The 19753-nt window shown below is 41.9% G+C and overlaps 1 protein-coding gene across 2 annotated transcripts in view; it reads right to left on the bottom strand.

Annotated features, from left to right (window-relative positions):
- kcnn1a (potassium intermediate/small conductance calcium-activated channel, subfamily N, member 1a) overlaps positions 1 to 12989 on the bottom strand; it is a 48513-nt gene extending 35524 nt beyond the window's left edge. The window contains exon 1 of one of the 2 annotated variants that reach the window (XM_038718303.1): positions 11517 to 12989. In XM_038718303.1, coding sequence (XP_038574231.1) covers positions 11517 to 12809 — 1293 coding nt within the window. In that variant the 5' untranslated portion in view covers positions 12810 to 12989. The remainder of the gene's footprint in view (positions 1 to 11516) is intronic. The other variant, XM_038718302.1, reaches the window with a different exon arrangement.
- Positions 12990 to 19753: the final 6764 nt, after the last annotated feature.

The raw sequence follows: 19753 nt of genomic DNA, 5'->3' as shown, positions 1-19753 counted from the left end.
TGAAGAATTTGCAGTTTTAGTGTAGTTTTTTGGTTTCATTTTCACAACTGGGAAAAGCTGCATACAAACTTATTGAAGTATTTGCTGTACTGACCTCTTATTATTTAGTAGTACTTAGTAGAGTAACATTTTTTACAGAAAATGTGAGAAAATGACAATTCCTAAAATGTAAAGAACAAAAGACTGCCGTAAGTATTTTCGGGGGTACAGAGGGCAAGAGCACAAAACTTAAAATCAGACAAGACCTTTGAAAAATATTGCACTTTACTTGTCATTGGAATTTAAAAAGAGCAGTTTCCAGGTTAGATGGGTGATGTCAGAAGATAATGTCTTGCAGTATCTCGCATCCGATATTCTCGGTGTTAATGCTGAAGTGTGAATGCCGCCATAGAACCTGCTCCTTGAGGTTTGACATTGTACGTGGAAATGAGATTAGAAGAGCATTTCAGAGTTGCACTAATCAACTCTCTAAAGTGACATTTTTATTTTAGCTAATCAACAGTATTGCCCAATTTCTCCCCATAGACTCCCATTATGGCTGATTGCCTGATTGATGCCAGATTTGTGCTGATAACCGCCTCATAAAGAGGCCTTTGCGGTCCTTGACACATTCCCACACAAACTGAGTCTCATGAGAGGAGGCCAGAAACTCATTCTTGATGACACAACTCATCCTTCATAGTGGGTTATGTACATACATACATCCCTCTGTCCATCCCATTCTTGTGAATGCGATATCTCAGGAATGCCTGGAAATTGTGAATTTCTTCCGATTTGGCACAAACATCCACTTTACTCAAGGATGAACTGTTTCAAATTTGTTTACGTTTTCGGCCCCAATTCAATAATTGATGACCATAATTCACAGTTGATCCAAAATTACCTTGACGAACACGTTTTTGGCTCAAAGGTTATCGTATCTTACAAATAGTTTTTTTAGGCCATAATTTAAGAATTAATTGGACAATTCCAGATTTCGCACACACATTGACTGGGACAACTCAATGAGTAAACATTACCTTATCCATTCTGCCTCTAATAGGTGACTTCTGATTTGTTGTCACAGTGATGTTACTGTAAGGGAGCTGCAAAAGGCAGCACACATCCTTACTCTACATTTATTCACATTTTTTCCATCAGCGTCAAATTCAAAATGCATCCACATCTGTTCAGCACAGCTTGAAAGCCTTTTGCATTAACAAAGATAGCAACAATTGTCTAGTTTATTGACTGGCAACAGGGCATGCAATAGATCAGAGTGAGTAAGTATAACAAAGCTTGTTGTACTTCCAGCATACACACAGCCAGGTCATATTGTTAGTATCAGCAAACTGTTCTCTATGAACTTTTTTTTCCTGTTTTATTTGTTTTCCCTCCTGGCACCCGAAGCATGATCAAGGCTTTTAGGGTTGTGTTTAGGAAACAGAGGGGAAACATTGTGATTATGCTAAGTGCAGCATGGTTACTGTGTGACTGAGGTTAAACAACTAAGTTTAAGACTTGTTTAAGATTAAGAAGTCAACATTGACCTGAAGCATGTATTAAAGATACATTAACACATGCTTTGTACACTGAATTGTCCGCCACAACCTCCTCCTCCACACTACTTCCTACAGTAGAACAATTTTTTTTCCAGGGACTGCAAATCACAATTACACATTAGTTACATATGAACATAATTCACAAGTTTGGAAGTGTGCACGAGAGAGTAATGTGTGTGAGTAGTGTGTTCGTGATGAGTACACTGCTATTCTATGTGAGGTACTGTGATAGTTTGTGTGAAAATGTATGTATGAGATACTATGCATGATAACCTTTAGAGAGATAATTTGTGTGAGAAATGACAATGTTGTATGTAAAAGAGACGGTAGTATTTAATAGAGTGTAAATATATGTGTTTGAGCACAAAAAACTTATGAGGGTTGAATGTGTGTGATACATAATATGGCAGAGTGAGACTGTAGCCACTCTAGTGTACATTAATTGTCATTCACATGTACAATTACCCTCTCATACTTACACTGTAACACAATGAGTATAATTCTGTGTTAGAGAATAGTGTATATGTAGTAGTTTGTGACTGCACATGTAGGAGGGCATAATAGTGTGAAGGAGAGTATAACATTATGTAACGTTATGATGATGTGTGAGAACAAGTATGATTTATAACCTAAATGGACTCTCATACCAATACTTCTTCCCACTCAAAACCAATAACACATGTGGTCAGAGACAGAAGAGACAGAAGACACACACAAACACACCAAACCACAAAAGTCTGAACTATAGCTTAATCTTTGTGGACCCAGAAGATTAAACCATCTTCATTAGGTGACAGTTCCCCTGGCGGCTATTTGTCATCCCAACAGGACCACAGTGGCCATATATTCCTCACATAGATTATCACCCTTAAGTGCCCCATAACCCACACTAAAATTGCACAATTTGTACCTTTTATCAAACCGCATTCACTATTGTGAGGTCCAACAAGAGTATCAATGTATAAATGCCACTGCCTGACAACTTCTATTTTCATTGTGAGGTGATTGTAAGTCATTTGAAAACGAGCCCTCTGTAAATTCAAGCTCAGGCAGTTTCTTTCCTTCCCCAAGGCAAAAACATCAATAGCGGAGAGAGAAGCCAGGACAACCTATTGCACAGGACAGATCAATAGCGCAACAAACTCAGTAAAGATTGACTGGAGAGTTGCCTGGAAACGTCCCGCTTGAGATTTATGACGGGAGGAGGACACGAGCCAACCGGAGACGCTAGAGGACATGAGAGGGAGAGGAAGAGAGAGTGATGGAGAAATCAGGTGTATTCTCATTTTTTAGCAATTCACGGTCAAAATGAATCCTCACCAGTGCCTTAGAGAAAATATATCTAATTTTAAATACCAATGAGTAACATAAACAGGATTGCTTTGCAACTGTGTGCAGTTTTCCACAGAGAATAAACAACAATTTAAAAAAAAATGTAATCTGAAAAACTGCTCAGTTTTAAAACCTGTCTTGTTCCATATGTTTCTTTTCCATAGAGAAAACGGGGAAAACTACTGAACCAGACCGTATATATGTTTGACATTCAAATGGGGAAATTACTGCAACAGTGACATGATGAAATGAGAAGATATCAGGTTTCATTGCTCCACTCTCCAGTCTAACAGAGAGCCCTTACCATATGTCACCTGGCTCCATCATGCTCTGACTGGTGCCGCGGTCTCCCATAGACTCAAGCTAATTGAATATCCTTATCTGCCTCTGAACCCCTCTTTTCTCTGATGAAATGAAACAAGGGCCGGTTGGAACAGCAGCACATTTGTATTCACCCACAGACACTTCCAGACCAACTGCAACACACATACTTACTGTACTTTGCTGCACCGCACCAAACTTGTTTTCAGGTACAGTAGGTGAACCATAACCAGACCCCCTATACTGTACTGTACTACAGTCAAGAGTAGCTGTCTTTCATGCTAGTCTATTACATCTCACATGATAAAAAAGTACTGGGAATTGTGCTAACAGCCTCCAGCTGTGATTTTTTTCCTTTGATTATGAAATTAAGTGCTGCAGTTTTCTAATACCCCCTGGGCCCTTTAGTGTAAATTGATTCTATTTTAAAAGCCTTTTTTTCAGACTGACAGAGAAGAAGTGGAGGCTGGGGAGCGGAAACGGGTGATCAAAAATGGACTCTCAAAGAAAGAGAAGGGAGCGATGGAAGGCTTTGTTTGTGAAAAGGGTTAAAGGGAAAATGGAGGTAGCGAAAGGGGAAGTGCACAGACCATGACGGCGGCCCATTAAGGGGTTAACCGTCGGAGGGAAGCCGATAATGGAGGCTGGAGCAGCTGTATGGGAACTACAGCATGCAGAGAGCCACACACCAACCACTAACACAAACCAGAGACAAACAGAGAGAGAGTGAGGGAGGGAGGAGGCGAGGTGCTACATTTTTCTCATGTCAGCATCACGTGAACACTCATAAACCAAACAAGATAAATGAAAGTAGCATTCGCATATTGTCATAAAAGCAATGCTGTTTTTTAGGTACTTCTCGAACAGTACTGCAAGCACATGCACATGTTCACACGGATACACGTGGTACGTTCACTCCCTTTGTACACACGACAGCAGATGCTTAAAGGTGGAGACACGGTGCTGCGACTCAAATGGGAAACAGGTCAACAGTGCAGTGATACAGTGGAGGATTACTGAAGAAGAGGGTCTTCCACGAGACTGGAGGCTGCAATACAGATAATGTGACCTTTGCATTCTGAAGACAAGACTGTCCACATGATAATGATATAGGCTACTCAAGCTCTTCTCTCACTCATTCACTCGCTTGCTTGCTTTCCCTTTACACATTAACACAGGTACAAACCAACATGCAAATGTGCGGGATTACACAAAATACATGCAGCAGAACAGGTCGGGCTAAATTCTAATCCCCATAGAAACATCTTTTGTTTGTATAAAGGTAACAAATAGTACTCACATTTTCTATAAACAGCTGAAGGCAGAGTAGATCTGACTAGATGTGGATCAGCTAAATCTTTCTTGTTCACTGAATATTTATCAGTGGCCAGAGGAGACTGACTGAGTTTTACAGGGCAACGGTTGTGTATCATGTGCTGTAAATTAAGTAGTACAGTAGCTCAGGGGATCAGCAGTCAAACTCTGACCTGAGGGCATAAAGACCTAAGAAGGACAGGCAGGGAAAAAGTCATGTGTGTATGAATATATACACACATGTATTCTAGCGTAGTGACCCTGCCATACACACTCACACACAGTCTCTGTATGGAATATCACAACTGTGGGAGAAGCTCTCCAAATGTGCATTTTCAAGGGCAGGCTGCAAGTGAGGCGTTAGACGATTGTGTGAGCAAAGAATGATGAAATCACACATCTCTCACATCTCGTTACTGCACTCTGCCCTCCTACCAAACACTGTGTTTTACAAGCATTTGAAAACAGCCAGCAGGCAATATTGAAATGACTCAATGAGCTGACACGTCGGCAATATCATAGAATACGTAGAAAGACGCACACACGCACACCTGAACCTTCACATACATATAAAGCCATCACTGAATCTGTCCCAGCACTGTAATGAACGACAAATATCTGCTTACAGCTGCATTACTCATACTCTCACACTCTTTTGTGTTGTGATCATGCCCTAACGCAGGAACAGCCTCAGATCAATAACCTAATTAGCCATAAAGCATATGCATTGCGGTGATACATTATATGCCTGGCATCCCTTGGCTAGCATCTCACAGGAATTACCATATAAATGAACTGTGGTCATTTATTAAGCAAAGAGCCGTGGTGGGGACTTGGCATGCAACGTAGCAGGGCGAGAGAGAAAAGAAATTGTAAGTTACAACACACATTAGAAAAGGAAAACATCACGAGAGGTCGAACAGTCAAGTTACAAATTGCATTGACTGCTGGCAGAGCGAAAACATCTGCCATCCTGTGACTCTACCCGTGGAGTAAGTAAGCAACAAGGCTCACAGCGACTGAGGAAACCCCCAACACGCTTTCTTTCCACTCTTTGTATTCAACTGGACTGCAAGTAATTCAATACACCTCTCCTTGTGCAGGCTCACTCAAACGAAGCGCAAGGCGAATGAACTATATCAAGTGGAGCACTATTTGAACACCACTTACAGTAATGTCAGTGTTTGTGTGGGCTGTACTACAGTGTGTGTGTGTGTGTGTGTGTGTGTGTGTGTGTGTGTGTGACACATGGACATGTGCGCAAGCCTGTACTGTATGTGTATTACGCGTGTGTTAAACCATGTGCGTGAACGTGTGAAATGAGTCGTAAATCCAAAAAGATAGTCTTGTTCTGCACATGATTCCTTGACCAAACTCAATACCCCCGAGAGAGACTGCTACACAATACCAGGCTGATCTCTCCATAGCAACACACATGGTAACACAAATCTATTTCAGAGCAGGAGCGCAGTGCAGCACTTAAACACAGCCGACAAAAAAAATAGGGAAAACAGCAATCAATTATTAAAAGAGCTTCATGTTCATACTTACTGCCTGTGTGTTGCCAGCTGCAGACGAAACTAAGAGGCTTCTACGGCTCACACCTCTCTTCATGCCATTGTTATCAGAGATCTACAGCAGCGCCACTCCTTCGTCACATACAGAGGATGTAAACTAGGATCTGCCCCTTGTCTGACATTTAATTTTTCAGCAGGGTGTGTTTACTTTCAAGGTGTTGGCTGCCTTGGCAGACTTGAATGCAGGAGGCAGTGGAAACATGGACGCCTAATGAGAGAAAAACAAACGCAGGCCCTGTAACAACAGGGGAGAGATGACCGATAGAGAAAGTTTAAATCAACAAAATGTCTCTCCTGGCAAAAGCCCGCTAGCAAATCATAACACTGTGCGCAGATCTGTCGACATCAATTGTTCCAAGCCCCAGCGTTCAACGTCACCTCTGCGATATTACAAAGCCAACACAAACACACAGCTGAAACTACTTTAAACTACTTATTTTTTTAAAAGAGATCCGGCAGCCCAATTACCTCGGCATTTTCCTTCATTTAGTCAAGAGGAAAGCTAAAAAGTAGGACTCACTTAAAATTAATGATCTTAGTTACAAGAAAATCTGAACACTGAAAAGAAAAAACAGGAGCAAAATGAAATACTAAACACTTTAAATGGATGAAAGCAGCAAAACTGAAAATATTTAAAAAATAAGAAGTGTTAGTTTGTCTTTCTTTATGAAATACTTCCACATCTGCTGTTCATGTTTCTGGGGAACAAAATTATTCACTTTCTACTGTACAGAGCTGTACACACAACCACCACTAAACACGACTCCACTAAATCCTCCAGACAGCATCGAAGAGACACTAAGTTTGTTGCAAGTACCACTTTGATATATATTGTGTTGACCTTTGCTTGATCATATAGGGTGATTACACGCGTGCTGGAATGCAGTTTGGCACGATATGCAAAAAGGCTTTAATGTAATAGCTTTCCCCCTATTTCGAGCCATCCATTCTGCAATGACACACACAACCTTAAGTTCTCCAGAAAGGTGGGTTGGCACTCGCCTGACACACACACAGCTACAGCAGAGCAGCTTACATGCCCGGTGCACCCAACAAACATGGGTGATGTGACAGGAGAAAAGAAAGACGGCAGCAGGCTGTAAATATTTTTATTTATTCTTTTTTACTTTAAACCCTTGACCTAACTTCCACATTTGTTTTTTTATTTTCACATCCAATTTTATAGATGTGCATCTCATGACAACTAAATGGTGAACATGCAGCAAAGATTTGTTGCATTCCAAATTGTGATATAGCTTCAGATAAGCTCAGTAGAGCTCAAACAATTTATCAATCAATCGATTAGTTGATCTACAGAAAATTTATGGGCAACTGCTTCGATAATCAAGTAAATTTTCAAGCAGAAATATCACTTCGCCAGTTTCACAATTGTGAGTATTTGTTGGTTTTCTTTTTCTTATACCAAAGTACATTTTACAAGCTATCTGAAGATATCAACTCAGGCTTAGGGAAACTGTAACAGGCATTGTTCACTACTTTCTAATATTTTACAAAGCAAACGAGTAATCCATGAATAGAAAACCTAATCGGCAGATTAATTGATAACGAAAATACTTGTTAGTTGCAGCCTGAGCTGGGCAACATCATTTCATTTCATCATTCATTTCATGCCTGCTAACATGTGTTCTGATCAAATGTGTAGTGCTGAAACTATTAGTTGATTAATCAATTAGTTAGCTGATAAAATTGATTGTCAACAATTAAGTTAAGTAATCACCTATCAAAGAAAAATGCCAAATACTAAAACTGAATACTTTGAGATTTTGAACTGTTGGTTTTACAACATAAACAATGTGCATCTGTCACACTGGGCTCTGGTAAGTGGTAATGAGTATGTTACACTATATTATCTTTATTTGACAATGACTAAAATTGTCAGAATGAATCGATTAATGGAATAGTTTGATGTTTCAATCTCACTTTCTAACTCTTGTCAAGAAAACAAGTAAGCATATATCCCAAACTGTCAAACGATTCCTTGATTTATATAAATATTAACAGATTAATCAATAATGAAAAGTTGCAGCGCTAAATTATTGGTCCTTCCTGTCTCCGAGAATGCACCAGGCAGGATTCTCCACAAATCATCCATACTGTCCCAGCAGGGGACAGAAGCCACATAAACATGATAAAAATATGATCTGGCAAAAAGTGCACTTCCTTCCGTTGTTGCCTTCTCATTTTGAACTTTTCTGGCATTTCATTCATTTTCAGAGTTGTTGATATCTGTGCCGTGGATGGCACCAAATCTGACAAACTGTACAGTGATTAATCACAGGCTTCTGCTAAACACGACGTCTGGGTATCCTCTAATATCTGCCTTGTTAAACAAGAGCAAATCCACCAGTGTTTATGTGCTAGTCCCAGCCGGAGATATCACCATAGCAGTAAGTGGCAGGCATTAGAGTACTTACACAGCCTATCACAATAGAAGCAGCAATGCGCCTTTCAAAGCACAATGTTATGAGGTAGGACACAATATCGTACAACCTGCCATCAGTTCAGTGGGCTAGCTATTGAGTTTCAGGTTGTGCTGTGGGATACTGTAATCGTATACACTTTGTCAGGCTTGTTCTGTCACAAGTGTTTTGTTTAAGGGATTTCAAATGGGGAGCGAGGGCAGGGACTGTCTCATTGAGGGCGAGTCAATATGTAACCATGATCCCACAAATATCCGTGAATAGATAAGCATGTCTAGCCGTATCAAAATACTTGCCACGCTCGGCTGTGAGTGGAAAAGGGTGGACACTTAGGAAGAGTATGTCATGGGAATACTTCTAAGATTTGTCTTTCAGATTTTTAGTTTCATGTTTGAAAGTGGATTATGTAATAGTTTTGTAATAAATAAATGTCTTGTTTGCAGTAAAAATATATGAGCTGGAAAGCTGCAAAACAAAGGAGAACTACTGTAAGTCAACATACCAGACTCTCAAACTAGTGTAATGTTAACTAAATCAAACTGTAACGTTACATCATCAACAATAAACCTGTCCCTGTTTGCAGTCAACATTAGCCTAACAATTAACGTGATGACAGCCAGCGGGAGGTAAATGATTATGTTAATGGACACCACAAGTTTGGCAAGTAAACAAACGCTCACTCATCTTTTCATAACAAACGACAGTCGGGGTTGACCTTCGGTAGGTCGTAGTTAAAGTAAGAAGCAAGCTAACGTCAGCTGAGCTAAACATGTTCACTAACCTCAGGTTGCTAACCTATTTTGCGTTCAGCGCTTCTTTGTTTGGGTCTTGTATATGAAGTTTTAAAGCCAAAGTTTCTGATGAACGACACAGCAGCTGCTGGTTTTTGTTGTCCTCTCTCACATGTGGCCGCGCGCAGCAGATTCATAGCATGTTTTACGTGGGCAGGTTATAGGTAACGCAGGGAGGGGAATAAACATTGTTCAGGAGCCCTGCACCTTGAGTCCGAGTCAAGTCTGAAGTCTTTTGAGGACGGGTCTCAAGTCGAGTCTGAAGTCACTGTGTGTCCGACTTAGGACGAGTCTCAAACTCAAGTCCCCATTTCTGTGTGATGCATCTATGATGCAGTGCATAACATAACATTTAGGAATTTTCGACACCAAATAGCAGACCCTTTATATGTCTGCTCAATATTACATGAATTGTAACTATAAGAATAGGGTTCCAGTAGGCCTATTCTTAATTTACCTCACACTGGGTGTTCAGCTTCTCTCTCAGCAAAACCCCCTGTGATTTTAACTTGAAACTTGGCAACTTCAAGAAAAAAAGTTTACTTTCCCTTCAGTCATTTGGTCATTCCGGTGTTCTGCTGATGCTCCAAAATCGAGCCAAGTTCAGAACAGTCATGTCAAGGTTGTTCGATGTACCACCTTTTGCTACTGGTGCCAGCTCAGCCCCTGAAAACAGCTGCAGCATTTTAAAAGGCAGTCTGATGCTCTTATTTAGATGCTGTACCCTCGTCAGTTCCTCCTTTTGCTTTTTTCTTTTCTATCCTGTGATATAAAAAAACTTCACATCGATTGCACCTGGAGTAAGGAAAAACAAAAAGATTGGTGAGGACTAAACTGCTGCTTATTTGAAAATAAATACAAATTAACATCTGTTCACATGTTCATATGTCCATTCGTATAATCAGCCAAAAAATTAGCACATTAGTGTTTCGTCAAGTAGATTTCTCTGGGGAGATGACTGGTGAAGCATGAGGTGTTAACGGCTAGATGCAACAACAATGTACTTTAGCATCTTGCAGTTTGATTTAGCTTTCTCTGGTTTGCCTTTCTCTGCAAGATCCACACTGTACCAAAACAAAAGAAAGAACATTCAACTCACTAATTTTTTGACAAAACACTAAGCAAATGTACTTGACAATGACCTGTCTTGTTAAAAACACTTTCCCAGATCACCTTGTGGGTTTTCTATAAACGCCAATAAGGCTGAGGGGATAGTAACATTTATACTGCCAGTTAATCTTCTTTTAATACATAGATTTTTACATCATTTGAATCAGACTGCTTTAAATTGTTCTTATTCTTATTCTTTTTCCTTTCTTTTTTTTCTTTTTTAATACATAAATGCTGACACACATATGCACACCTTCTCACTTGTTACTGCCACCATATTTGAACTTATTTTGTCTGACATTACCTCCTCAATATGTTATCATTCATGTTGTTACTTATTTTTATGTAATCAACATGCTTTTCTTTTCATAATTTGTTTGGCCAGATCTAATAAGTCCTGTGAGGTATTTTCTTTTTTATCATACATGTAATATAGGTCTAATACAAATAGTAGGCCTACCCTGTTGGACAGCTCTCTAAGCAGAGCATACAGCACATTTTACTGTATAAAGTGAGGTTGGGAGTATGTGGAACACCCTGCCAGGAGCTGCACTCACTGGCAGGTACAGGCCTAACGGTTTAAAAGCCAAAATATTAAAATTCCCCGCTCAGATGCCCCTCTGTTCTGTGGAAACAACAAACGCCTTGTTTCTAATTCGGCTGCCAGGGAGCGTCATTTGAATATTTTCCGTGGGTTACCCCAAACAACACTGCAACATGGAACAGGTGTGTGTTCGCGTTTGTGCGTGCGTGCGCGTGGTTGTGTAACCAAATTAGACAAATGGCAGGTTAAATGAAAAACATCACGCATTGGGTTACATGTAGTTGCATTGGTGCTTTTGGAACAGCTGCTCAACATTGAATAACGATTCAAATACCACCCGCCCCCCCAACTCCGCTTTTTACATACATAGGCTACATACACACACACACGCACCACGCGCGTGCACACCATACACATAGGCGAATGTGCTCTATCAAAATCATATGACAGGCGTGGTCGTTGAGTGAAAACGTTAAGGCCAGTTTGTTTTTGTCATTAGAGGCTACTTAGATACGATATCGCAGGATAAAATGTGAAAAATCTACCTTATGGAGGTCGATGCGTATCCTCTCCTCTCCTTTATGCGGGCTCTCTGGCCACAGGTGATAGCTCGAGCCGTAGTTGGGGCTGTCTTTGCTGCTGTTGCTGACAGTCGCAGACGAGTTCCCCGCGTATGCCTGTTGTGGTACCGGGGGGGTTATGCGGGAGTCGCGGCTGTGTGGCTGCGCCTGGTCGCCTTGCGCGGAGATCCTCCCAGACTTATTGCGGTCTTGTTCACAGTGCTGCGGACGCTGGGGACAGAGCCCCAGTGCGCTTTGCTGCTGCTGCTGCCGCTGTTGCTGCTGCTCTTGCTGTTGCAGCAGTGGTGCCTGGTGAGTCCTACATAGCTCTCCTGAGCCGCTGGCGCAGTAGTTGATAGGCAAGCTGCTCCCCACCAGTAGCTGTTGCTGCGCTCGTAATTGTGGGATCTGTTGCTGCTGCTGCTGCTGCTGCTGCAGGTCCTGAGTCTGAGACTCGAATGCTCTCCTGTTAGCCTCGGTTGACTCACATACATTTAAAGAGCGCCCTTTCTGCGAGTTTGCACGGATTCCTTCAGGGGAGGGGTCCCTCTGTTGGAGTCTTAAATGACTGTGCTGTTGATGCTGTTGTTGCTTCTGCTGCTGCTGCTGCAACAACTGCCTGTGGTCTCGGTGCCCTCCTGCTCCTCCTCCTCCCCTGCAGCGTTCCACGATGCTTGCCTGTTGGTAATTATTGGCACTCCTTTGGAGACGATCCCCTCTTTTAGATTCCCGGGTTAACAGCAGAGAGGAGGAGGACGACGTTGGTGGCGGTGGTATAGGCGGCGGAAAAGGTGGGGAGGGCTGCGGTGGGAGAGGATCGAAAGGATGGTGCTGATTTTGAGAAAGGCTCGCCTCCTGCTCGGAAAAACTGCAGTGGCAGCTTGGAAAAACAGGCTGCTTCTCCGACTGCGGCGGCGGCGGCGGCGGCTGCTGCGGCTGAGAACCGGTCGGGGCCCAAGGATCCTGCTGCAGGTGCGCCGGCTGCCCGGTGCTGGGTTCACCGCCCCGGTGTGAAGTACGCTGGGCGGTGTCGTATCTCGCCAGAGGTAGAGGGTCGCCACTGTGAACAGGTCTCCGAGAGGGCTGGCTCAGACACGGGAGCTCCTGGAGGCTCTGGCGGTGAGCGGCGGCTGTTGAAGTGCGGTCTCGGTGATGAGAAGAGGGCGGGGGCGGCAGGCTGAAAACAGGAGCGACTGGGTCTGGGTTCTGCTTGCTGTTTCCTTGCTTTTCGTCGGGGATTTGGTGCTGATGGACAGCTCCAGCGTACCGATGCCGCATCCCCTTGATCGCCTCGTCTCGCTGTGGTTGCTCCTTTGCCGTGCAGAGCTCCGGCACCCGTTCATTGCGATCAGTCCCAATAGAATAGGACCGACTTGTATCATTGGTAGGTTTGACCAGGACCTGCCTTAAAACGTCACCGTACAGCCAAAACACCGCCTTCGACTTAATATCGGTCCATTGCCTGCTATGCGCACAGGTTGCAGCTGATCGATCACTCCCTAAGGCTGTTAGGATATTACAAGAACGGGATTATCAAGATGTAGAAAGGTGTTCAAAATCTTGCTCACATGGTCGATCATCTTAATCCACTGTTAACCCAATAGATCGACTTTATCAATGTTACCATAACCACCCTGCAAAACAAAATATCACTTTTACTGCTACGTCACCCAAACAGATCCATAGGCCTGTCAAACATTATGCTTTGCCCAAATCCTGAACGTCACTTTATGATCAACTCTAAACGATTACCTTCCCTGCTACTTTGACGCCCATAAAGTGGACCCATAATATAAAAATCATGAGAGGAGCAATAAACACACACTCTTGAGATCTATTTCCAAAACCCATTTCCACTTGTTGGTACCATGGCAAAGCATAAAACAAACCGGGCTGTAGCGATTACCTCATGCCATACAGCCCGAGCCTTGCAGTCTGGTATTAAATAATTTAGCACAATATGCCTGGTTTTGTATTACCAGGCAGAAATATTTAGAACGGGAGCTGCATGCAGAGCCTGCAGTCGGTTCGCAGCCTGCTCTGTGTGTGTGTTTGTGTGAGCCGCTGCTCTCGCTGGTGTTGCATGCTCTCCGTGTAACATGGTAAAGGCTTTACTGTCACAGCAGTCAGGAAACCAGCTAGATGGAGACAGAGAGAGGCTGGGCGCAGATGGCGCTGTCCGTGGTGCTGAAGGAGTCAGGAGGCGCATTACTAAAATAGCCTTTGTGACGGTGTCAAGTAGCCAGAGGATAGACAACTGTCCATCAGATTATGGGCAGACATTTCTCGCAGCTGTGAGGATTATTCATTTGGTGACACAACTTGGATAAAAGGATAAATTCAGATTGTTTTTCAAGTTGTTTCACTGATAGTAAAATCACACATGTAAACATTTACAGTGAAAAAAGTTACTGGTGGCTGTTATAATTTCTATTGCAATACTGGTCATGTACTCATTCCTTCATATGACTTCACTGTAACAGATGGGTAGCAAAAGCCACTCCACAGTCTTCCCTCTGTGTTTCCCCGGCAGCTTTTCCAAGCTGAGCCATAGTGCAGGGAAAGTAACACAGAGAGACTTTTGTACTAAAGAAGAAGATACACTTGATTTAGTATGCATCCTTCTGAAGCCTTAAATGCTGTTTCTTCAGACCAGGTCATCATGTGATGGTTTTGTAAGTAAGCGAACTTTATGTCTTCAGCAGCTTTAAAAAAAAAAAAGAAGCTTCTTCATTCCAGGGACACAAAAAAATAGGCTACACCATAAAATACAACAAGAATCTCAGAGAATGGTCATACATAGGTTTTTAAAAGCTTTTTAAAATACAGAACAAACTTAGGACTGCAGAACAAGATGTTCTGAACATCTTCCATCCCTATTCCTTTAACGCTCTATAGAAGTAGGTTAGTATTTGAAAATATAAGCATGAACACAAACACACCATTTTACTGCAAGAGAGAGAAGTTGAGGCTGAGCCAAAGAGACAGGAGAGGATAGAGATGGAGCGGGAGCCAACGTTTACATCATACATTAGCCATTCTTAATAAGTCATAATCCTTTCCTTAAAGCTGGTTCAGCCATTTGGGGTTTTGATGGGTCTAAAGACTGCAGCGGTGGCACACTTTGCCTAAGCACTGGAAGAAAGCTGCAGGTACACTCTGTTTTATAGCTACATGAAGTACTGCAGGAATTTAGAGATGAGCTCTGGCCAGGGCTGCATTAGAAACCTGATCATTTTCATTAAGTAATTGGTCACTGTGACCTGTGTGAGTTCCTTGGCAAGATGGAGTTTCATTTGCTAGTTTGGGAAGCAATGTTACTGCTTCCACATGAATAATTAAATAAAACTTTACAACTCCTGGAAACACAGAAACACTTATTCACCAACCGGCTATGAATGCAGAAGCCCACATTTTCTCTCCATCTTGCAGTTTTTCCCCTCTCTCTCCCTTACGCACACCCACAACCATAACGACACACCAATATTTCACTCACACAGCCCCTTTCTAGCAAAAGCTGCCACCAGAATATAGTTCCTCTCTTGGATTTGTCCCATGCAGCCGTCAAACTTGGCCAGTTCAGCCGTGTTAAAGCATATTGTGTGTCCCTGCCTTGTTGGCTTCTGGAGGGAGAAGCAGCGGAAGATCTGTGACACTAAAATGGTAGAGGAGGAAACACAGAGGAGGCCAATGGCTTCAGCACGTAACATAGGAAGTAGATAAGAAGCCTGTAATTACAGAGAAAGAGAAATCCAACCAGGGCGAAGCAGAGAGATGTGTAAGTATTCGTGTGTGCTTGAGAGAGAGAGAGAAACTGATAGTGTGCACTGTGTGTGTGTGTGTGTGTGTGTGTGAGAGCGAACCACACCGAGAGGGAGAGATATCTAAAGAGAGCAGGTGCGCCAACACAGAATAGATCAAAAGAGTTCAATTGAAAAGAATAGGAAGACAGAAAATGTGTTGTGAAGTGAACCAAAAATAATTAGGTACAGAGATTAGCCTATTATCTTAACGCAGAATCACCTACACTGAAAGATAAGTCATATGTTTTTATAATCATGGTTCTTGCAGATAATTGTATTCCTCTATGGGGTATTTTCTAAGCATCTTACTGTATGTTGTGTTGTGTGTTTCCACCAGGTTAGTAGGTAAAGTCCATTTAATCTGAATTGAGGATAGAGGGTGTCATATGTTATACAGATTTTAAAGGCCTCTGAGACAAATGTGTGCTCTTGGACTCTATAAAGAAAATCGTCTTGGGTATGGTTGCTGTCCTTTGAAAAGCACCTATCTACAAAACATCAACTTTTAATGAGCTTAGAACAATGTGCCTGTTTTTAGCTGTTTGACAGTAATTTGTTCAGATAATCCATTTTTAAAGTGGTTTATTTCACTTGACAAGTAGGAGAGTAAAAGTAAAAGAGCTATTAAATTTCAAAAAATTGAAGAGACATCCTTTTCCCCGGACAGCACCAAAAAGACAGAAAGACAAGAAAGAAAGAAGAGGTGTCGAGAAGAGAGGTTTTCTAAAACACTTCTGCTTGGCCCCAAATGCCTCAAGTGTGATAGCTGTATGTAAGGCAGCCATCTTGAATTAGTCTGTCAATTCACTGCATGTCATGGCTATGGCTGTCATCTTACTCAACTATGACTAACTGGAGTGATGCTTCAAGGATGGAGAGTTGTGGTGCTGCAGGAGTGACAGCAGGGCCTTGATACAGTGCTATGACCGGTGAATAATGTGACACATATTCAGCTGGACTGATGCGTCTGGCCTGCGTAACAGCATCATGATCATTAGTAAGATTTGCTCCATCTACTCAAATGACTAAGCAGCTTTACCATCATTCAGGAAGAGACAGGTACAGAGAGAGTCATTGTTAAATATCACTTGACATGTTAGCATCCCAATATCACATAAATGGGTGGAAAAGACTGTGCAAGGCAGACAACTGTGATGAGGTGTTTTCTGTTACCCCCACAAGCAAAGCCAAGGTGCAGAGAGTGATGAAGTGGCAGTAACGCACAGGCATGCCAGGTAACATCTGCGATGAGATGAGATGAGATGAGATCCCATTGAAAGAATAAGGGGATACTCGAGAAGCATCCCGGGTAATCCTGACACACAGCCATAAGCTTAGAGGAGCAGAGGGGCGAGTGTTCTCATCCATCTCAGAGAATGAACAAGAGGGCAATTAGTCACCTTTCCCACACAAAACGCCCCCCACTACACACACTCAGATACCGCCACCTAGATGTGGTTGTTTCCTCTTCGGCACGCTGAAGGAGAGGCTATCACAGCACAGCTCTATTAATTTAGATTTGCTCTGGTTTTTAATTATGAGGTTATGAATGACAATAAGAGGAAAATCTTATTGTCAGTGGCAATTATTTCCACAAGAATGACAAAAATATTTAGCAACAAGACAACTGCATTCCAAAAAAACATATACAGACAGTTATGGATAGATTTTAAGCTTCTTCAGAGATTTGTTTGTCATTCAATAGCTCCCACTTTAATTTACATTTTTTTCCAACTACTTACGCACATTTTCAAAACTGTCTCCATTTTTTAAAACTCTACACACAATTCCACAGATTAATTGACACTGAGAGTCACTCAAAATGAAACACCGCTTATAAAATGCCATATACATTTCAAAATGGCAAACACTTTTTGGATATACCATGTAAATGCTCCGTATTTGTATAGCACCTTTCTAGTCTTTTCGACCACTCAAAGCGCTTTTACACTACATCTGCATTCACCAGTCATACACATTCACACACTGAGGCTAAGTGCTCAAACGGAAACTAACATTCACAAACATTCATACACTGGCGGAACAGCCGCCAGGGTCAAATCGGGGTTCAGTATCTTCTAATCGACCTTCCGATTAACAGCTAACCCGCTGTACCTCCTGAGCCACAGCCGCCATGTACACACTATAGTTCTAAATCTAAAGCTCTTTTGTCTTTCTTAGGCTAATGTGTACATTGTAGTACAGCATGATAACCAACCTCATTTATACAATGCAGTGTAAATTAATGGATGACTTAGAGCTACAAATGTTTCAATTGAATTCAATTCAAAACTTTATTACAGACTCAAGGTCCAAATCTTACCCACAACAATGCATAAATACATACCCACAAACACACATGCACACAATACATACATATATACATATAAAAAACACCATAGTAAACCATGGTTAGAAAATTTTAAAGTATCAAATTATTTAAAATGATTAGAACACATTGTTCTACCAGGAGACAATTATACCAGTGTTTCCAAATACAGGATTGGTAGCATGTAATATTTAGCCGCATGTTAGTTAAGCCCAATATTATTTCATTTTGTGACCCATTGAGCCCGCACATGAATTTAAACATTAGGTTTCTTAAAACAGCATGAAAGGTCGTTACTCCTGCAGCCACAAACATCTCATCTCACTTGCAGTACACCATCTTGGTCTCTTGAGTAATATTCTCATTGCATCGTTATGTGCTACTTTAAGTTTCAGTAGACTTGCCTTTCTATAATTTGACCTCAATTAGAGGCATAGAACGGTGTGCTTAAAACAGCGATATCTTTACACCAACTGTACATTACAGTACAATACTCTTATGCTCAAATAATCATTAGATAGTTGCTTACCTCATGTTGGGCTGAACGATCAGTCCATCTTCCTTCATGGTCAACATGTGGCTGATCACATGATCAATATGTGTGGCCCTGATCTCATCAGAGATGCATCTCTTTCCTTCTCTTCTTTGCCCTCACCGTCTTCCTCTTCTGCCCTCCTCCTCCAACTCTTCCTCCTTGAACTTGCCCTCTTTGTCCTCCCCTGCCTCTCCCTCCTACTCCCCTTGCTCTCTGTCCATCGTTGGGATCCATTGTTCAAAACAGGTAATCTGACCTTTGAACTACGCGTACGCCTAAAACAGTGATTGCATAGTGATCAGTTAAGCATTTAGTGTTTGCACATGTGAGGAGTGTTACCTGGTGTGTGTAGCATTTTGATTGGTTGTGTTTGGAAAAGGAAAGCAAGTCACTTCCTGTTAGATGTTTGTGTCTTATATAGACAATTGTGTGTGGTTTTTTGAAATAGGTGTTTTATGAAATTGAACACTGAGTGAAAGCCTGAGAAATAGGCTGAGAAATATCTTATGGAGCTTATTTGGAGATTTGGTGTGTAGTTTTGCTATTTAAGTGAGAGGTTTCAAAAATCATGTGACATGTAAAGATGCTGTGTGTAAGCAGTTGTAAAAAAAACAAAAAACAAACTACAACTCATTTATCTCTATCTGAGACGTTATCTCACTAGCTTTACAACCCACGTTTTAAAGCTAGTTAGATAACGTCATACGCTCTCCTACCTCTACACAAAGTGCAGCAGCGTCAATGCAGCAATGACAGAAGTGTCTCCAGGTTTAGTCTGCTGCTGTTTGTACATGACGTCTTCTTGCTACACAACAACAAACACCTGCCTTGTTTTCTCCAGCGTGGCCTTGGCGCAAGCATTGGACCATCAACCTCTGTTCATAGAGCACAATATTGTCACTGCATTAAATGGAGCAGTTAATGATGAGTGGAAGTGAAGAGGACAAAGAGAAAGAGAAAAAACAGGGCAAGGTCCATTTATAATGCAGTCTCTGGTGTGTGTGTGTGTGTGTGTGTGTGTGTGTGCCCGTCATATAGGTGTAAAGATGGTTATGACATTATACTTGTGTGAGGGTGTGCCTGTGTGTGTGTTTGCATCAATGTGCACATGTGAACACGTGCATACCTGTGTGGGCGGATGGGACCAGCATTTGACAAGAGAGACTCAGTTTGCCCAGTTGTAAAATATGGTGTTGAGAGATAAAGAGAGGAGAAAGCTCATCACTAATGCAAAGGTTCAAAGACTCGGTCCCCGTCTCATCATCAGAGCCACAAACACAAAGGAGATGACCAACTGACCCCCCATTTTCACCACCAGCAGGGAGAGATGCACTGTACTATACTATAAAAAGCACGTCTTAAGAGGCATCCTTTAGAAGCCATTTCAAAAAGACCTCACTTATATTGATCACCTTAAACCATCTGCACAAGGACAAAAACATTTGAAATACAAATGTTTTTACAAAATAGCATTATCTGATCTAATTCAGGGAATATCCCTGTATATTCCATGTATATTCACAGACAGGGTTTATTTCTGCTTCCCAAAGGTGTA

Source organism: Micropterus salmoides, unplaced genomic scaffold (assembly GCF_014851395.1).
Source record: "Micropterus salmoides isolate LMB-PRFRI ecotype aquatic unplaced genomic scaffold, ASM1485139v1 Ms_hic_scaffold_14, whole genome shotgun sequence".
NCBI lineage: Eukaryota > Metazoa > Chordata > Actinopteri > Centrarchiformes > Centrarchidae > Micropterus > Micropterus salmoides.
Note: the sequence above shows the minus strand (reverse complement) of the source record. Positions and strands in the feature narration are given on the sequence as shown.